The sequence below is a fragment of the Paroedura picta genome, chromosome 1 (assembly GCF_049243985.1).
Source record: "Paroedura picta isolate Pp20150507F chromosome 1, Ppicta_v3.0, whole genome shotgun sequence".
NCBI classification, from domain to species: Eukaryota; Metazoa; Chordata; class Lepidosauria; order Squamata; family Gekkonidae; genus Paroedura; species Paroedura picta.
The window spans coordinates 125,722,212-125,744,095 of NC_135369.1; the positions used below are offsets into that span (position 1 = coordinate 125,722,212).

The following is a 21,884-nucleotide window of genomic DNA, read 5'->3' on the forward strand; positions in this document are numbered from 1 at the left end:
CAAGCCTGCCCTTATACCTGATCCATAAGCTACAATTGGTACAGAACGCAGCAGCCAGGGTTCTTACAGAAACGCCTTGGAGGCCCACATCCGGCCCATGCTCCAACAGCTGCACTGACTACCAGTTGGGTCCCACATACCTGAGAGATCACTTGCCTCCTTATCCCCGCCCCCCCACAGGCATTGTGCTCTGTTGCTATGAATTTGCTGGAAGTCCCCAGCCCAAGAGAAGTGCACCTGGCCTCAACCAGGGCTAGGGGCTTTTCAGTCCTGGCCCCAACCTGGTGGAATGGGCTCCCAGGAAAGCTGCAAGTCCTGACAGATCTTTCGCAGTTCCTCTGGGCCTGTAAAACGGAGCTCTTCCGCCATGTCTTCAGTTGAGGATGAGGCCAGGAAGATCTCAGGGCCCCTCCTCCCCGAGGCTGACCTTTAACATCTGGTCCACCCATATATCCCTGAGGCTTTAATATCTTGGAGCTGGGTGAAAGGCAAAGGAAGAGGTTTTTATTGCCGCTATTGGGTTATTATTGAACTATGTTGGGTTTTAATGATGGGTTTTATTGGGGATTTCATTATGTTGTGATCCACTGTAAGCCATCTGGCAGTAGCAGGATATAAATCTCAAAACAGATAAATAAAATAAAAAAAATAAAACATTTACTTAAAAAAAAATGTTCAATTTTGTTGTATTTTATGGTGCTCCAAAGAACTGAAGTGGGCCAAAGGTCTATTGTTGCTGATGTGTCCTTGTTTCTGGCCATTGAGAGCCAACTTGGCATAGTGGTTAGGAGTGCCAACTTCTAATCTGGCGAGCCGGATTCAATTCTGCACTCCCCCCACATGCAGCCAGCTGGGTGACCTTGGGCTCACCATGGCACTTATAAAGCTGTTCTGACTGAGCAGTGATATCAGCGCTCTCTCAGCCTCACCTACCTCACAGGGTGTCTGTTGTGGAGAGAGGAAAGGAAAGGTGAATGTAAGCCGCTTTGAGACTTCTTCAGGTAGAGAAAAGCATATAAGAACCAATTCCTCCTCCTCCTTCTATTGCTATTGGTACATCATCAGGAATTCATAACTTCCAATTGAGGGAATGCATAATAAACTGACAAATATGAACTCTTTTTCAGGTATTATTTATCATTGCGATCTCACCAAAGAAGAACTGGAGCCAAAAGTTTTCAGAGAGATCACAGTAAAAGGATTTGATCCTTCAGCTTATCAAACAGAGCAGGTAAGTAAAGAAAAAAAATCTTTTTTTCTGGTTCTAAAAACATTTGACTTATTATGTCAGCTGATTTTGTATTTCTACAACTACAATTTTTGAGATCATTAATACATAAAACATTTCACATTTAATGGCAATTACCTCATAAAACATTATTGTCCCCCCTCTCCCAAAGAAGTGTCATGGTTTTTATTTTATAGAAGAATTGGTACTTTCCTATTAGTCTTGCTTTGAAATCTTAAGAATTTACTTTCTAAGTTTCCTGGATGGTTGACAGGCATCAAATCAACACCGATGTTATAGTTTCAGTTTAAGTAATTGTTTTGTTACTTAGCTAAAGATTTGGTTATAGCTTCTGCTGCAGGAGAAAAAATTTCCAATTGTATGTGTACTTTTGGGGATCATTGTATCAAGGTTGTTCAGTATATAGTTGACCATTCCTGTACTTCAGCATGGTAGATTAAATTCTTGCGATCTGATGTACTGAAGATCAGTTCTGCTTGTTAATAGCCTTTTCCTATCTTTGATAGATGACATAGGTTGTCAAAGGAGCAATCCTAAACAATATTGCATTATTGCTGTACATGCATAAGGAAAATCTGTTTCCTTCAGGAATAAGGGAGTTCTGTATTATTAAGAGGTGATTCTGTAGTTTTAATTAGTATGGTATTTCCATGAACTGATAATAATTGAATTCAAATATCCATACAATTAAACTGTTTCGGTGAGAAAAGAAGCCTAATTGGTGTATTGGATGAAAATGTTTATGGAATTTGCAGTAGATTCTACACTTAAATCAATTCCAAGACAATGTAGAAAACTCTTTGAAATGCAGCTTCCTACATTTGTGTTTAAGAAGGATCTGCCAATTTTTTATTCTTTGGAACATTCTTTTTGCTTTCATGTGTTTGCCTCTCTCTTCTTCATTGTATAGAGCACAGTAGAATGTCATATCAGGAAATGAAAACAGCAAAATCCTGAGAAAATGAAGGGGGTTTTCTAATTATGTTGATATATAGGCAAAGAAAATGCCTGGAAGGGGGGAAATTGTGATAACATCCCAATGCCAGAAGAAACTGAGTACTCCTTTGAACACCATTATTGAGCTATGTAAACTCAATTCTGAGCAGAAGAAAAAGAAAAGCCACCCTTATGATGTGATACCTTTTGTTGCACTCAAAGATGTCAGCAAACTTTGGAGAGTCTGCTGCTAAAATAGAGCAACATGTTTCCTGAGGAGTTTTTGCACATGCCCCAGATGTTTTATTGGGAACATGATGAAAGGAGCAGGTTCCACCAAGGAAGAATTGCTTAACTGACATAATCTCAAAGCCCGTTCTCAGGAGACATGACATCTGAGTCCAGTTCACCTTCCCATGCTTTTGATACTGCTTACACTTTATCAACTCTGCTTGGGAATGAACTGATAAACGGGGAAAAGGCTAGGCTTTTTATCATTTGGTGCAATGCTAAGATCGCTCTGGCATTTTGAGAAGCATCTCCACTTTTTTTTTATCTGCCAGCACCCTGTTCAGTTGTTCAGTGAAGTTGCAGGTTTCATCCTGCAAAAGAGCCAGCAGTGTGTAAGTATTCTGCCATTGACGTTTGCAGGGTGATCTGAAGCCAGTCACATGTACTTAGCCTAACTGACCTCCCAGGGTTGTTGTGATTATAAGTTGGAGGAAAAGAGAATGGTGTAAGGTGCATTGTGTCCCCATCCTGGACAAAAGTGGGATGAAGTAAGTAAATTCTACTGTAAGGAAATTTTTGTGCAAGGCAGTACAGTAGACATTAAAATTCATAAATTCAGGAATCTTTTTCACTGTACTGCAGAAGGTAGCCAGCATGTAATTAACACTACAGGGATCATTTTATCAAGATAACATAAATGTATTGTGGCATTATGCTGTTGAGAAGTGCAGCTGAGTTCATCACTGATAAAAACGACTTATTTTGCTGAAAGTTTTAAGGATAATATGTTTTCTGGGTTCAAAGGAAATATGTCTTAGGCATGGAGAGTAGATGTGAAGTCAGTGGCAGTATTTTCCCCCAAAAATTGTTCTGATAAGGTTGTAACCCATTTGAGTTCTTTGTCTTGCACAAAAGTTCTGGGGGAGAAATTGGGGGGGGGGGCAATTGAATTGTGCAGACTGCTTATAAAAATCAGCTAAAATTCTCTTCTTATACTGTAATTCCTTTTTCCAGGTGGTGTCACAGGGAAGGAACTGTGACCACAATGCCTTCCTCTCTCCCTTCCTAGTGGAAACAGTGGGCAACACCCTCAATTCCTTTCCAGTGTGAGTCATAGAATCATAGAATAACAGAGTTGGTAGGACCTCCTGGGTCATCTAGTCCGGGGGGTCATCAACCCCCGGTCTGCGGCCTGGTATCGGGCCATGAAGGCCTCGTTAATGGGCCGCCACCGACCATGCCTGCCTCTACCCCCTCCCCCCCCCCGCAGCGAGAAGCTCACCAGGCTTCGCTCGCAGCCCAGCTGACTTCTTGCTGCAAGGGGGGGGAAGAGGTAGGTGCTAACTTCTTGCTGCAAGGGGGGGGAAGAGGTAGGTGCGGCCGCCTGCGGACACAAACGCGCATGCATGGAGCTGCCGCGCATGCGCGTTAGCGTCCCTGGTGGCGAAAACGCAAATGCACGGCGCCCGGGCCACCAGCTGTTCCCCAACCCCGGAGGTGGTTCTCAACCATAAAAACGTTGAGGACCTCTGATCTAGTCCAACCTCCTGCACTGTGCAGGACACTCACAACCCTATCGCTCATCCACTGTAACCTGCCACTCCCTTGAGCAGGGTGTGGGAACCACCAATAAGAGATGTAGCTCTGAAAAATGCATATATTAATTAAACAGCATCAGACATAACATTCTGAAAACAAGTCAGATGAATGGCATTGCCAACTTTTGTCCCAAAAAGCTTCCTATGCCTTTGCAAGCTGCACGGGCTGACCATGGGATCAATGGTAAAGTTGTCTCTAATATGGTGTAGCGGTTAAAAAGCAGCAGACTCTAATATGGAGAAGCGGGTTTGATTCCCCACTTCTCCACATGCAGCCAGCTGGGTGACCTTGGACTAGTCACAATTCTCACACAGTTGTCCTTGCAGAGCAGTTCTTGCAGAGCACTCTCAGCCCCACTTACACCACAGGGTGTCTGTGGTGGGGCAAGGAAGGAAAAGGTGTTTGTAAGCCGCTTTGGGACTCCTTCGGGTAGTGAGAAGCATGAGAGAGCTGTGCTGTTCAAACACCTGGCTGTTCTGCCTTGCAATTGGGCAGGAGCCAGGCTCACCCCAGGACAGAGCAACATAAATGCACACTGGTCCCTGCTGTGTTGCAGGCCAGCAGCTGACCGGCATGCACTGTGAATGGAGGCCATCCCGGCCTCTAACTCCATTAGACGGCTGTCCCCAAATAAAAGACAGAAGGACAGTAGTTGATGTTTCTCAGAATTAGTATGTGGCCTCCAAACTTCTGCTTATGTTCCTCTTGAAGTTTCACACCCAAGTGGGCTGCACTCCTGGGAGAAATGTTCCTGTTGAGCCAATACATCCTAAGCATGTTCCCAATATCTCATTGTTATTCCAAAATAGCTCGAGGTAAATATCCAAAAGTTGAGAAAGATTAGGGTGACGTCCTTAAACTCCCATCCTGAGTATATTCCAGGCAAAGGTTTTTGCCATTGTACAATCATTCCCTTAAATGGTAGCTGTATTTTGAATCCAGTCTGCTTGGGAGCACAGCCAGACTGTGAGACATCATGCTGACTTATAGAAAATCCCCCATGTGTCAGTTTCTAGTGTTGGGATACTTCAATTAATGTTTATTTGTTAAAACTTTTCCATTTTGCCTTTCCGCCTTAAATAGGGCAAACAAGACAGAAAGTAGTGCTTAGTAATGTCATGAAATTTTAAAATATCAATGCAAAAAAATTCAACATCTCTTCCTGTTCAATACTACATTTTAAATAAACTCCTACAAATTTGTTTTTTATTTGACTGTTCGTTTTTTGCGGTGTGAAAGCATTTTTGGACTCTAAATAATCGTAAATTTTTCCCTTCCCGAAAGTTCAAAGACAATTGAGAGAGAGAGAAAGAGAGAGAGTGATTTTCCCTCTTGTCCTTAATAGAGTTTTTGTTGTTTTATGATGTGACTCATTCAGACAACCCTTTATGAATGTCCAGGCTATATCTCTTTATCTTTGTGTGGCTCTTCTGTTCTGCTTCTCAGTGTGGCTCTTCTGTCCTGCTTTGTATTTACACCTCATAGTGTTATTCGATCATGGAAGAAACCCAGACAGAGAGAGCATATAGCGTAAGCCAAAAGAAGTGAGTTGACCTTCACTAGTGGCCAGATTGATGTGGGTGTAGACTGTTCTTCCTTATGCTGATTTCAGTATGTTTATAGATTCAAGCTATTCATCTTGCCCTTCTCCTCTCACTTGCTAGCTCTGTGTCCTCCTCCAACTGGAGCAAGGAAATGGAAAACAAGAGAACTTGAAACAGTTGGTTTCACTTACATGAGAAGAGAAGAGACAACAGCTGGCTTTTGGACCCCAAAGGAGTCTCAAAGGGCTTACAATCACCTACCTTTTCTCTCCCCACAATAGACACCTTGTGAGGTAGGTGAAGCTGAGAGAGTTCTGAGAGGAACTGTGACTCTAGACTGAAGGCCACCCCTCTGAACCACTACACTGATATTTGAGAGCTTACAGTACAACTAAACAATGCACTGTGAATCCTGCAACCTAATACATTTTTCCTTAGTTGCTATGAACTATATTTTCTTCTTCAGATTCTGCTAAACTGACAGGGAAGAGATCCATGGGGACCTGTGGCATGTAAAATCATGAGAAATAGTGAATAATACAAACAATAAAGCTGTAGATAAACAATAGAGAAAGTGAATTACAGAGTATTAGACAATACAGTAAACGCAGCTGATATCTACAGTCATTGGAGTGAACTATAATCCTATTATGTTTTAAGTGCCCTCCTGACTATTCTATTCCAATACATGTCTGTTCTCTTTTTAAACAGTGCCATCTTGTATATTATTGTTTACCACATTCAGTAAATAATAGAAGTATGGGAATTGCTTTGCTGTGTTAATGTACCTCTCAGGTGCCTCTGATAGCCAGGGATATCTCAGATTTGCACTTGTGAACAACCTGACCTCAACACTTGAAGTACCTCTGATTTTCTCACTGTGTGTTCTGATTTTGCTTGCAGCTGGATCTGATGGAAGAAAAGTTAGATCTTTTTCAGCGATAAGATTTGTTCTATATTGTTGAAGGCTTTCCCAGCCGGAGTCAACCGGTTGTTGTGGGTTTACTGAGGTGTGTGTGCCCCTTGCTTTGTAGTTTTAGTCCCTGACATTTTGCCACAAACTGTGGCTAGCATCTTCAGAGGTAGGACTTTGCCGTGGAGAGATTCCCATCTTGCCATGTCCTAGGTCTAAAGATGGTACTGTTGAAACTCAGTGATTAAAACTACCAGACCATAGCCAGTCAGCCTGGAAAACCCACCACAACAACCAATTCTGTTACATCTTTGATAGAAACCTTTGTTCTAAACAGTCTAGATCATATAGCCTTTGAGTCCTCCTCAGAATTCCTTATATCATCCAGTAAGTTCAACTTGAAAATCTTGACAAGGTTAAGGATGAATCAGAACTGAATTTAATTGGCAGGGTTCTAGGAGAAATTCGTTCACTTTCTTCCCACGCTATGATTACTGTTGTGTCATTTTGTGATTATTAAATGTACCAATTTTAAAAAATGAAAAACCTTCACAAAAAAAAGTGCTGGTAAAGTCCATGACAAGTTTTGCAGAACCAAATAAGGTCTTCAGATTTATTTGAGGGTTCCTCCCAACATCCCCAGTATCTTCCTAGGCATGGGAAAATGGACATCTGGTATTCAGCGGCTCTGTTAGCCTTTTTCATCTTCAGGTGCATAGTTTAACACTCTCTTGCTCTGGTTAGGAAAATAAATTGTTCTCAGCCATCTGGCCTGACACTGCCTTCAACTTTTTTCCTGCATAGAATAACTGTAGTTTAGTGGTTAGGAGTGCGAACTTCTAATCTGGCAACCTGAATTCAATTCTGCAATCCCCCACAAGCAGCCAGCTGGGTGACCTTGGGCTCACCATGGTGCTGATAAAGCTGTTCTGACTGAGAAGTGATATCAGGGCTCTCTCAGCCTCGCCTACTCCATAGGGTGTCTACTGTGGGGAGAGGAAAGGGAAAGGTGACTGTAAACCACTTTGAGACTCCTTCGGGTAGGGAAAAGCAGCATATAAGAACCAACTCTTCTTCTTCTTCTTCTTGATGCTTATTCTCCATCCATACAAACTCCTGAACAAGTTTTTTTCCCTTTTAATCTGGTCTCCTGCAGAGTTTGTTATAACTTTGTATGCATAAAAGCATCTAATAATAATAATGCCAACTCTGTGATACTAGCTCCCATGTAACAGCTTAGAGATCTCAGGTGGAAATGTGACAAAAATCTCCAAGTGCAGTCTTCAGGTAGAAACCAGCAATTTCTATAAAGAAACTCTTTACTATTGCCCCCTTATTCAGCTTACTTTGTGTTGCATTTTAGATTGCTTTTCAACAGAAAATTGACTTCTGAAGCAGTTTAAAGCAATGAAAATAAAATATAATTTGTTGGGGGAGCAGTTTTAGTAAACTACGGGACACTTCTTTTTTGAAAGCTCTCCTGACCTGAAAGGAAGACATAACTTCCTTAGGTGCCATTTTCAGGCATGTGTGACAATTTGCAGTTAGTAGCCTTCATTTTCTGCTATTGAAAGTACAGGAACCCTGTCCTCCTTTATCTGATTATCTCTTGAAGAAGATGAAAGGGGGTGTCTCTATGCTAAATATACACTAACAGCTTGCCTGCCAAGATTTTGATTAAGCAAGAATTAACTCACCATTGTCAAAGTCTAATGGCAAGGTTACTTGATGGGTAAGAATTTGAGGTTTGAGGCTTGATTCTTAATCAGAATAAAAGGGAGTGGCAAATGGAGGTAGATCTGCTGAAATCCATAGCCACTGACAAAATGCTTAGTGTTTCTAACACATACTAGCTCCTCAGAATGTTTAATGGCGAATTAAAGGACAGGTTTTCTAATCTTTAAAAGACTGCAGATATCTGGGGGGGTTGGTTGGTTTACTGTCTGTAATATCTTAACTCAAGGAAATATAAAGTTCATTTATTCCTTTTTTTCTTTCCAGTATTACATCTGAAACTGTGTATAAGAAATGAAGACTTCTCCTTTCTTGTATAGTTTTCTAGTTCACAAGTTCCTCGCTCACAGATCGATCTCGCCTCTGCAGATTAACAATTAACACTTTCCAATTTCATATAACACCAATATTCCCAAGACAGATAAAAAAATTGTCATCTTATCTCAGTGAGAACTGGATCCCAATTTATATTCATGCTTTTCTGGGTTTGGGGGGGAGAGGGGGAATCTGAGGTTTTAAAATATTTCATGAGTGGTAGAACTTTTTTAACACTTGTTTATAGAACTACATATGCCCCTGGATGATTTGTAATTGTGTCATGGGACACAGAATGAGTGTTGGATAATCTGGAGTGTTGGATTTTATTTATTTATTCTGATATTTATACCCCGCCTCTCCCAGAGGTACCAGCTCGAGGCGGCTCACAATAAAACCATAAAACAGTAAGCATATCAAAGGTTACACAGTAATCAACCCATTAAAATACAGCTAGTATGGACCCCAAAACACAGATAAAAACAAGATGGCAGAAAAATGCAAAATATAAAAACACAACCTTCCCCCAACTCCATCCCTTCAGCCACATTCGCATACCATTCTTGTTCTAGGTATGGAATGAAAGCCCTTCTACTTCTACTGTGGTGCACTGAAATAAAGAGTTTATTTTCTTACAATGTGTGTAGGACTTCTACTGGCTTTGAAATCAGTGGCAAAAGACTTACCAGCTTTTATCAGCTAGAATATATACTGGCAGGGTGGAGTTAGAACTATAAAATTCGTTGGAGTATGTAGGGAGAGTGGTTTGAAGTAGTCTGTATAGGGTAACTACTTCTGAGTCTTAACCAATTATGACAATTGGTTTGCCCTCATGAAAGTGGTTTAAGAGTTCTCTCCAGATCTTGATGTGGCAGAGTTAGTGTGCCTGTTGGTATAGCCACATCTGGGCAGCTCCGTGACCTAGTCTGCAAAGAAATCTTTTGGTGTGCCTCTGATTTTCTTTCCAAAGAGACCCAGAGCAGTTTACAACCGAAAAAGAGACTGTATGCACAAACCAATACACAAACCAGCAGCACACAGACTGCATCTTGGAGTGCTTCATAAAACCCTGGGGTTTCTTGATGGCCCTGGAAGGGTTTCCTGAATGAATGGGAATTAGCTAATGTTTTATATATTTAATTTGTTAAACACTTATTAGGTGATATTGACCATACATGATCATGTCAACCTGTCCCCTCCCAAAATGGCCAATGATAGGCCTGGAAGGGGAGCGACCCTGGGTGAGCATGTACACAGCTATGCTTCCCAGCCTTATTCTGCACGATTGCACTACTTACAGGGGTTTTCAAAGCTTGAAGAATGATTCAGGGATTTCTAAACAGGAAAAAAGTTGAGAAAGGCAGTTCTGGATTTATATGCTACCTTCTCCAAAGACCCGGTCAATGATTCATGGGCTAGGAGCCAAAGAACCGAGAGCTCTTTAGCTCTTGCCCTCTAGCTTATTCCCAAACCTTCTAAATATTCTTATAGGAAGGGTAAAAATCTTCAGCAAGATGATGCAGATTGTAAATGCTTCTCCTCTCTCTCCCTTCCTGTTGATTCCTTTTGGTCCAGCTTAATATATCTTCATCTCTGAACCTGTTGGAAAAATGTATTCTACAACAAAACTTAAAAAATAAATATATTGCAGGTTATTTTATTTGAACTGTAGCCAGTAGTGCTTTACCTGTCTGACAAATAATATTAAACAGTAAAAGATCCTAACAATTATAAGCACATTTCCGTATGGTGAGAAAATATGCAAGTGGCTTTCTGCTGGCAAATGTGGGATAGTAAATCTCACGTTTGCAGCTCTCCTCACTCCTCCCATGTTTTCTTTCAGACCTGTCTAGGCTTTTTTGCCTCCTCAGGAGGCTGCAAGGTAAAACAAGCCAAACTTCTCCCTCCCACTCCTTGGCTTGTCAATCATGGCAAGCCACCAATCACAACACAGTAGTTCTCCCAAGGACTGAAACTTTCTTCCCCCCAGCCCCAAAATATTTTTTTTAAAGGCACTTCCACGTTGCTATGCAGTAATGCCATAAGACAGATGCCTCATTGCTATGGAGAAATGCCAGAATAATAAGGCATCCCCCCCCCTTTGGGGGATTTGTATTTTTTTTTGCACTTTATTTCTGTCTGGGTGGATTTCTGAGACATTGCACATTGTCCCTGGAGCCCAAAAAGACATTTTGTGCTAATTGTAGGCTTAAGAACAAAGCGCGCACCTGACTGAATTATTGAAAGAAGGCAACCTGATCACCCGTCCCCGTCCCCCCCTTTCTGGCTCATTTCCCACCTCCAGAAGACGCAAAAGGGACTGTTTTTGCCTGCCCAAGTTGTGAGAAGGCTGGACAAACTAACCGAAGCTCAAAAAGACATTTTAAGCTAATAGTAGATTAAAAACAAGGCACACACATGGCTGAATGATGAGGAGAAGGTAACCAGATCACCCATCCCCATCTCCCCCTTTCCAGCACATTTCCCACCTCCAGAAAACAAAAACAAGGCTGTATTTTGCCTGGCTGATCCCAATAAGACCATGAATACTTTAAAGAAGATTTGATTTCACCTTGGAAAATGTAGGTTTGCAGTCTCGTTGCAACACAGACAGTGCCATTAAAAAAAATTACTCAAAGCAGGAAATGGAGAGGGGAAGGCAGGAGCGAGAGCAGGACAAAGTGTTTTAGCGTGGTAAATCCACTTTCCTGGATTTACCGCATCGTAATTTAAAAATAAGCCCTGACTGATCCTTAGAAGGCCAGATCCTGAAGATGAAACTTAAAGACTTTGACCACCTCATGAGAAGGAAGGACTCCCTGGAGATGAGCCTAATGGTGGGACCGATTGAGGGCAAAAGAAGAAGGGGACGACAGAGAATGAGGTGGCTGGATGGAGTCACTGAAGCAGTAGGTGCAAACTTAAATGGACTCCGGGGAATGGTAGAGGACAGGAAGGCCTGGAGGATCATTGTCCATGGGGTCGCGATGGGTCGGACATGACTTCGCACCTAACAACAATTTAAAAATGGTGAAATCGTGAGTCACCTACTGGACAACCCCGGGAAGTTGGCAACGTCATGTGAAGGGGTCTGAATATGCCACCAGTATTCGAGGTTGCCCAGCTACATTTTGCATGCACAGAAATGCCCTAAAACTCTCTTAATCAAGAACACCGTAATATTCACCGAGGGGTTGTTTGTGCATACTGCACTAATGTAAAAAAGGCTTTTAGCTTTGAAATTGGATCATAATAGTGAAGCATCTGTCTTAGTTTTTCAGAGAGATCTCAAGTTTGTACCACTTGCCACAGCTCACGGCAGTGTGTGAATATATCAGCCATCTACACAGTTAATAGTAATTATCCAAAAGAGTGTTACCTGCAACCAAAAAAATTGATTTATTGTGTGGCCGCAGGCACTTCTTTGGATTTAGCTTTAAAGTTACTTTACTGTTGTAGTGGCCCAAATTATAGGGTCTGGCACACAATTGTGGGGACTCCTGCAGAAAAGAAAGCTCCTTTCAAAACAGTGTCTGCATTATGGCTGCTAATGGGATTGCATCTGTTATTGACCTCTCCCAAAGGTTCCTAAAACAACTGGTTGTTCAAAACCTCAATGTGCTTTGAGTTGCCAATTCATTTGATCTCTACTGTCACTCCTGTTTCAACTGTTTCTTTCACTTATCTATATTATCAAGGTTATACCTTGTGTAAGGATGCCATAGAGCTACCGAGAAATCCCTGAAACCATGACAGCTGTTTATTTCCAGAAGAGGAGTACAATAAAATGCACCAGGGAGAGTCAGGAGAAACAGAGATTGGATTTCTGCCCTGAGATAGCCCATTTGGCTTACACGCCAAAGGAAGAAGATGGATGTTGGTCATAAAAACTTGATGGGGATATAGAGATGTGGGCTATGTGCCATGTTAACGTGACTGGAAAAGTATGGGTCATTCCCCATGAGAGACAAATTTCCTAACTCTGGGGGGGAGGGGGTTCTATCAAAGCAGGCAGAAATGTGTGGACGCTTCCTTTGTTCTTTGTTTAAATATTTTGCCCAGATGCCTTGACTCCTGTTGGGACTCAAACTTCTTCGCAAGAGGGGCAGTAGTGACTGTGAGGATGTGTTTGCTCCACCTAAAATAACTTTCTTGTACTGATAATGTACCTATGACAGCTGTTTTCTATATATGTGCCGAGTTTAACTTTTAGTAATAAAGTTTCTTTCCTGTTTATTAAAACAGACTGTGATTCAAAGCTCACGCATCTACACTACTCATACAAGCTAAGAACATTCATGCACAGAAGGCTAAAGTAATAGAAAGCGCTACCTTTTATTTTTGCTTAGAGGAAGCCGTACTGCATTCCCTGAGGGGCTGGTTTATATAACATGGGGTGGTGGCATGAAGAGAAACATGCCATATGAATATGAAAGTGCACAGACCCAGGGGAGGTTTGTCACAATAACAGGCAAAGCAGATGAGATTCGTAAGGGATGGGCTATGGTTCAATGGCATGCTTGGCATGCAGAAGATCCCAGGTTCAGTCCCGGGCGTCTTAAAAGGATCAGGTAGGAGGTGATGTGAAAGACCTCAACCTGAGATCCTGGAGAACCACTGCCAGTCTGAGTAGACAATACTGACTTTGGTGAACCCAGGGTCTGATTCACTTTAAGGCAGTTTCATGTGTTCATGGGTCCCTGGCCATTACCATTAGAAGCATGACTAGGTGTCAATTGGATTAGATTACTAATATAGATTAAGTTACATCTCGATTAGATTACTGAAATGCACTGTATATAGGATTGCCCTTTAAAAGTGTTTGGAGACTTCAGTTGGTGTAGAATGATGCTAAGTGGGCTGTAGGGACCATACCATTCCTGTTTTATACCACCTGCACTGGCTACCAGTCTGTTTCCAGGCACAATTCAAGGTTCTGGTGTTGAACTTTAAATCCCTGTAGGGTTGGAGACCAATGTACCTGAAGGGCCACGTACTCCCTTGAGAACCTACCTGACTACTATGAAGCCCTGCTTCAGGTGCCCCTGTTTTCTGAGATTAGGTGGGAGGCAACCTTAGAATGGCCTTCTTGGTTGTGGTACCAACATTTTGCCATTCTCTCCGTAGGAAGATGAATTTGTCCCCTTCTGCTGCCATTTATCGTCAGCCAGCAAAGACATTCTTGTTTCACTCACTTTTCCTTCAGTGATTCTCTCCTTCCTGCTCTGTGTTTAAATGCTTGTTTTATAGATTGGTATGTATTCTAATTTTTGTTTTACTGAGTGTTATTTTAGTTGGGTTTAATGATTTTAAAATGGGGTTTTATTTTTTAATTTTCTAGTTTTAGTAAGGACAGAAAAAAGGGAAGTGGGTCTTGTAAAGTAAAATAAATAAGAGAATGGGAGAAGTGGCTGTTCTCCATCTCTCCAAAGCCAGTTAAAACATTGCAACTTGCTTGTAACCATTACCAGGCAAAATTGATTTCCAGGTGGCAGTTCTCTGATGTGGAATTCAAAGCATGAGCTTGAGTCTGATAATGGGAGAAGAAACTGCAAGTGCCATGCTTTATGTACAGTTGCTGGTGATGGCATGGGGTGCTTCATACAAACTCAGTCTTCTGTACATTGCTCGGAAGTGTTGGTCCTGTCACATGAGATTGGTAATTTCTTCCCTAGCAAAACAATCATTAAAATGCAGTAGCCCATGATCAACCTGTGGTGAGTTCACACTTTTCAGCATAGACTTAAGTAGCTGGAATAAGAGAAACAGCTTGAAGTTTCCATTCCCAATTCAGTTCTCTGTATGCTGATTTACATAGGTGTGTGTCTTGGCTGATGACTCAGTTGAAGCGTAAAATGTCTCTACTGAAATATGTTATTCCTGAGTTGCTGTGAAATTGCATGGAAGTGCCTAAGAGGGCCTTTGATTCCAGTGACTGTTGAATGAGGTTGATTAATTCTCACAACTCTTCTTCATCAGGTGAAGTCACATATGAACATGCTTACAGTCCTACAATGTAGCATAGTGTTGGAAGGTAGTCTTAAGTAGTAATGAATTGGGGCGCGTGGCTTTCTACTTAGGCATTTATTCATTCTGCTTCATCAGTAGTTTTTCTTCAAGCTAATCATTTCTGTTCTATTCTTGAGAAATCTTGCAAAGTAAGGCAACCCTGCAGAAATATTAAGTCACTAATACTCTCATCGTGGTATTTCCTATGTGCTAAAATGAATGATCACAAGCTAGAAATTTATTTATTTGCAAAATTTATATTGCCTTTCTGCCCTTCCAAGGACTGCCAAAACAGCTAAGAATTTAAAGCATACATGATATTTATGAAATCATTGCTGTAAACCCTTCTCCCAAACATACATGATTAAAACAACTTTTTAAAGAGTTTAAAAAACAAAATTAAAACAGTTAAAATACATGCAAAATATAAAACATTGGTTAGGAACGAGGGATCATTGAGGGAAACATTAGTTAGAAAGGAGGGATCATTGAGGTGAATGCCAAGCAAAAAAAAGTATTTACATGCTGGCAGAAGACCGAAACCGAAGGGAACAGATGAGTCTTCCTAGAGGAAGAGTTTCAGAGCTTTTGTGCCATGACTGAGAAAGCCCTTTCCCACATTGCCACCTGTCTAATCTCAGAAGGTGGATGAGATTAATGGAGAATTGATCCAGGGTATCTGGTTCACTGGGGAAGGCTGTTTTTGAGGTAGAGGGACAACATTTGTAGCAAAGCTGCCTGTGCCACTCATCAACCCCCTCTCCAATGTTTGAAAAAGAATTGGACCAATTCTATGGGTCTCCAAAGAAGCTGTTCCTGTCCTCCATTGTTTCCAATGGGGGGGGGGAGGCATTCAAACTTTACGGGGAAAGTGGTTCCTTTAAAAATTTAAATACCCTTTTCAGTCTACAGTGGTGGCACACTTTGAATGCATTTAAAGGGACTTAGAGCCTTTTAAATTTACTTGAACTGCAGCTATCTAACAGTCCTGAAAATCTCAAATATTTTCAGTATTTTTGGGCTCAGCCATTACAGATAGCTGAAAAATAGCAAAAATAAATCCAGTTTAATTAATACCTTTAAAAAAGTACTTTTCAGGTATTTTTCAGCTCGGATAAGCTGAATGCACACCTAGTTCCGAACTATGTATGGTTCAAGATCAAGACCAACACTTTGAATTGTGCTGAAAACACAATTCTCCAGCAGTAAGCCTGAGTCCAAGATCTCCCAGACCACAGACCTGTTTCTTCAAGGGAAGTACAGTCTCATACAGAATAGGCACCACTAAATCCCAGATCAGACCTTGACCTACCCAAAGGACATGCCCCATTGTACTAGTGCCATTAGCACTTCTGTCTTGTCAAGATTAAGCTCCAATTTATTAGCCTTTATCCATTCCAAAACATCATCTAGGCATTGTTTCAGGGTTTTTGATAGTCTCCCTGGGATCAACTGGAAGTGCAAGATAGAACTAAGAGTCATCCTCATATGAGTGCCAGCTCATTTCAGATTTTAAAAAGCATAGGCAACAAGATGGAACCTTATGGGGCACCATAGGCCAAAGAGCTAACAGCAGTCCCAACACCATCTTCTGAAACCTACCTTCCAAGAGGGACCAGAACCACCACAGAACAGTTCCTGCCATTTCAGAAGGATACCATGATGGATGGTATCAAATGGTACTGAGAGGTCCAGGAAAATCCAGAGATGGCCTCTATTGTCATAGACTGATGTGCTTCCAGGCAGTAGGTACTATAAAAACTAGTGCATCACAACAAATCATTATTCAAAGTAGTTATAAAAATAGATAGATAATTAATAGATAATTAATTTTATGGGAAGAAAATGATGAGGTGTAAACAAAATAACACTGAAATTCTAGCTTCCCTGTCGAAAATATCTGCCAAGTTTTCACCGTTGACATCTATACCATCCCTGCTGGAAAATTAGAGGTGGTTTTGTACTAATTTAACTGTAGAATGTTATGCTATATCATTTATTGTTATTTTACTGTTTTTATATATGTTGTAATGCACCCTGAGCCTTCAGGCAAGGGTGGGTTAAAAGTAAAATGTTATTGTGATTATTAATATTGCCTAACAATATGAAATACATGTAGTAAAATATGAAGTCCTTTCTAAACCAACATAAGCAAATTGCACAATTTTTGATGTTAATATTCTGGGTAGCAGACAGAAGCATTCCTGCCTTGGGCCTAGGAGAGTCACCCCCAGTCAGGACTGGCAGTACTGATCTGGGCTGGATCTCAGTCCCTAGTCTGTTGGTATCCAATGGCAGAAGGTGTTACTCCATTCATTGTTCTGGTCATCATAGTACCTCCCTACTGAGAGACAGGAGATAAGAGGAGACAGTTAAGTTGAATTCATGTCTGCCATATTTATCCTGCAAATACATCTGTGTTGGTTTCATACTTTCCTTTTACTGCATATCCCCTGGCTGTGGGGGTGTGGTTCAATAATTGCCTGCTACGGTAAAGTTTTCTGGTCTTAAACACTACCTTAATGAAAGGACTTTGCCTATATTTTTCTCTGGTCAGGCATTCATACAATAGATGTTTTTATTGTAAAGTTCTTGTTGAGTAAAAAAGCAATAAGGTGTTTTTTTTTTAAACCTGATTAGTCCACTTTGTGTCAAACCTTTTGACATTTGATATTTGTGTAAAATAAATCTATTTTAAAAATCTTGGTTAAGCATTGAATGCTTTGCTTTCACTGCAGGGTTTCTGTGAACCTTCTTTTAAAACCCTAATGAATTTGCTTCCTTTCTCCCCTTGCTACCTACTGAGTTTCATCCCAGCAACCATTTGCTGCTGGGCTGTTAGGCTGACTAAGGGATTTTTCTAAATGATTTGACTTTTGACACGTAGCCTCTGCCAGCATGATACTGCTTCAAGTCCCCCTGGGTGATTGGTGAAATGTGCTCTCCTGAAGGCCTCCTTGTCTATTTTATAATTGCTATTTTCTGTCACTTGTGGAAAGTCTGGGTGCATCTGACAACCTTAATTGTACATAGAAAACTTTCTGTTCTTCAATAGCTTGGCTACCTAACATGCATTAACTACCACTGCAGTGTGGGGAGAGGGAAGTGGAGGGACATAGAGGATGGCTGTAATGTGTCTCTTTAGGAATAGGCAAAATTTCAAACAATTCCAAGAGAGGTGCAGTGTCACTTCCAGGTTTTCCAAGAAGCTTGCAGCAATTTTTAAAATGTGTGTGTGGTTTTCCCCCTGCTACCATTTACACCTGCGATGGGAAACACCAGCTGAATGCCAGGGGATCTCTTGTCCCCCACCAAAGGGCTGGTGAAGTTAGTTGAAGTTGACAGGTTGATTATTGCCCATGTAAAAGACAATGTTTTTATGGGGAGCTCTAAAGACAGCTGCATGGCTGGTGCTCCTTCTACCCTCCCTCTTCAATGCAGTGCTTTAGTTTCTATCATTTTGCAGGGTATATGTCATTCTTCACATTCTTTATGAAAATGTTTCTTACGGTGAAAAACTTGTAAAAATCTTTCCCAGGCATGCAACATGGTGATTTAAAAGAAGAACCTCTGGAATGTATACACCACATCTTTAAAGATGTATCTTTTGCTCCCCCTTTCTTCTGAAATATTTTATGCTTGTGCAGCTGCGATGGACCAACTAATTTGAGATGCCATAGTGGTATTTGCTGTTTAATTTTACCAGCAGTGTGCATGATGATATTAAATATCATGTGGTAGAGAGGATCGTATTGCTGATGGAGTATAAAAATAACTCTTCCCAGCTTTCTACATAACCTACTAGAATAATGGTTGATGCTTCCTTGGACAACAAATCAAAAAGACAAATAATGTTGCTTTCTCTTTCTGTTTCTCCTCCATTGGGAAGGTCTACTTAGCAGTTGAAGGTGTTAGTTTTCAATCCCAAAATAGCCTAGGTCCTGCCAGTTTTACAAAGAAGCCACTGTCGACACCACTCTACCACTCACCAAAGGCATCAGGAGAGTCTAATCCAGCTTTCCCTGTAAAATTAGCATCTTTGTGAGCAAGAAGGCAGGGTCTTTACAGTAATGGCTGAAGTTTTATGTATCTCCTTTTCTGGAGAAGTTCTCTGTTGCTTTTTTGTTTGTTTGTTTGTTTGTTTGTTTGCCTTCCAGGGACAAATGAAAGCATTTTCATTAAAGAAACCTCTGCTCTCCTTTAGGAAATAAACTTGATCTGGTCTCAGTTGGGAAAATGATCATGAGATAACAGTGCTGTCATTCCTATATAGCTATCTCTGTAGATATACTGTTTTAGCTGTTAGACGTTTAGTTAGCCTTGTGCTATAGAATGCTTTGATATCTGGAGAATAAGCCTCGCTATAGCATAGAATTTGAGTTGACTTTGTTTAGTTCTTTAAAATTAATTTGTTTGTTTAAATGCTTCTAAATACCTTAATAAAAACCATAGGGGAAAGGCAGTAGCCTTCCTAGCAATCTAGAGGTATGGCTGCATGTCCTGCTTTCTGTGCAATTAGCATGTAGGAAGTGGACCTCTGAGTATCAAACACATTGCAAATACAATAAAGGAGAGAGACCTTCTCTGTCTTTTGACCGGACAGAATACTGGACTAAACAGACTGGTCTGAGCTTGCAAGGTAGTTCTTCCATTCTGATGGTTTCTAGCAATCAAAGTCTCAACTTGCTTGCATGCCTGCTGCTGGAATTCCTGAAAACAGGCTCTCTATTTTAATGATGATTTATTCCCTCCACCCTCTGTTTTAGGTTTTCTATGCCAGCAAAGATGGTACTAAGATCCCAATGTTTATCATCCACAAGAAAGGAATAAAATTAGATGGGTCTCAGCCTGCGTTCCTTTATGGCTATGGTGGGTTCAACATATCTATCACACCAAGCTACAGGTAAGCAAATTTGGAGATCGTATTTTGATATTGTATTATAAATATTAGTAATGAAATGCACCAGTAATTTTAAAACATGAAGGTGAACATTTTATTAAATGGGTTTAATAATTGGTGTCTAACAAATATTTATCAGGGTTTTTTTCATTTTAAAGGGTTCTCTCCCTGATCTTGTTTAACATCTTTATGCACCCTCTTGCACAGTTGGTCCAGAGGTTTGGGCTTGGGTATCACCAATATGTGGACGACACCCAGCTCTACCTCTTGATGGATGGCCACCTGGACTCAACCCAAGACAACTTTGCCAAATGGTTGGAATCAGTGACATAGTGGCTCAAGCAGAGTTGCCTGACACTCAGCTCTTCAAAGATGGAGATTCTGTAGCTGGGTAGGAAAGGACCAAGCAAGAAAGCGTGCTTGCCCAGGCTGGATGGAGTACAACTTTCAGTTGCAAGCTCAACTGGGCATGATCTTCAACACCTCCCTACCTATGGAAGTCTGGGTCACTAGAGTAGCATGGCTGGTGTTTTTCCACCTTCACCAAACCAAACTACTAGTGCCCTACTTGGTCCTGGAACACCTAACCACAGTCATCCATGCAATGGTTCCTCTAGGCTAGCAAATGTTTTATATCACCCATTACAAATTTTTCATAATCCATTTTTTCTACAAACTGTTAACCTCTTTCTTAAGTTGTTCTTTCAGTTTCAAAATTTACTTCTTTCTTAACAGTCTGCCATTCTTTTATTTTCCCTTGTTCTTTCACCATATTCTCACAAGTTAGATTGTCTATTATCCTTCTCATACTTAGATCAAAATGAGCTTGCCATCTTGTTTCTGGATCATTCCCAATGATTTCTTTTCCCATAAATAATTATGGATTCCTTCTTTGGTATCTGTTGTCTCTAATATAAAGTTACCTTCCTTGAAGGTCAATAATCCAGTCTGCTATCCATGCCAATGCTGCTGCCTGTTTATATAACTGAAGATTTGGAACTGCAAGGCCTCTGCATTTTTTATCATCTTGCAGCACCTTGAATCTTATCCTTAATCTTTCTAATTCCATATACATTTATTTATTGCTCTTTGCCAAGATTTTATAATTATATCTTCAATATGTATTGGTAATACGTGAAACAAAAAGTTAATCTTAGGTAGTTTTAACTATTGATATCCATCCTAGCCAAAAGATTTTTATTTTTTCCCATCTCTGTATATCTTCAGTTATTTTTGTCCAAATCCTCTGCTAGGTTTCTTTATACAGTTTATCACTTTGGTGTGTTACATTCACTCCCAAATATTTAATTGGATTTTTAACTGTTATTCATCCCACTGATTTTTCTATTCATTATTCCTTTTCCTTTGTCATGTTTAACATTATCTTAATCGTATCTTTGTTTACTTTATAGCCAGAATAGTGACAAACAAATATTGAAGGGAATTGATAATAAACAAAAAGAAAACGGTGTTCCTCACAACACTGAATATTTGTTTATTTCAAAAGTGCTGCCTAAAACTGAAGCTGTGGTATTCAAATTAACTAGCATTATCCTTCACTCTTCAGAAGGTTTAGGTAGCTAGACCAAATTCTCTTAGAACAGAGATGTTAGGGTCTACAAGTGAGAATCAACAAGAAACTTGCAGAGAGGACACATCCCTTCCCCCTCTTTGCTTCTTTCCCTCTTCCCCCCCCTCGCTTATCTGACTACTTATCTAACTACCTGAAGCTCGTTTGCCCCCTCATCCTGTTTCTGTCTACCCCTCCTCTTCTCTGTTAACCTACTCCCTATTTTTCCCCCTTTCTTAGAGGGCCCTAACCTCATCAGGAAGAACAGCCCACCAGACTGAGGCAAAAAAGCCTGGACCCTAGTGGAGGCCAGTTTTATTTTGGGGAGTGCAGGGATCCTTAGTATATTTTGGCTACTTGATCTTAACACTCTTTGGAGTACATATGGGGGACATATTGTAACACTCTTTCAGACACATATCTACCCCACTAGCTCCAGATCCTTCCCATTCCCCTTCCCACAACTTGTTGCTCTCCCCACCTACCTTCCCATAGGTGGGCAGTAGGCTGCCATCTTGGACGGGCAGCAGAAGTCACAGGAGCCATCTGCTGTGGCTACTGGGCTGTTGTGGCATGATGCCACAAGGCCCAGCACAGTTCTCACACTGCTGCATTGCTGTGGTCAGGGCCAGTGCTGCTCCCAGTCTCCTGCACCTCCATTGGTCAGCACAACTCCTGGGTTATCACACCACCACCACCAGGCCTGGCATGCCTCCTGGCTGCTGCACTGACACCATTGGGCACAGCATGCCCTTCCTGAGCTGCAGGACAGCTCCCAGCCTGCTATGCCACTGGGCCTAGTACGGCTCCTGCCCTGCTGCACTGCCAACATTGGGCTCACAGTGGGTCCCATCTTGCTATCCCTCATGAGGTAGGTATATTTT

The 21,884-nt window shown here is 41.1% G+C and overlaps 1 protein-coding gene across 1 annotated transcript in view; it reads left to right on the forward strand.

Annotated features, from left to right (window-relative positions):
- The window catches only part of PREP (prolyl endopeptidase), a 100,608-nt gene that overhangs the window by 61,215 nt on the left and 17,509 nt on the right, over positions 1-21,884 (forward strand). The window contains exons 10-11 of the mRNA XM_077303066.1: positions 1,128-1,231; positions 19,297-19,433. Of these exons, the coding sequence (XP_077159181.1) occupies positions 1,128-1,231; positions 19,297-19,433 (241 nt within the window). The remainder of the gene's footprint in view (positions 1-1,127; positions 1,232-19,296; positions 19,434-21,884) is intronic.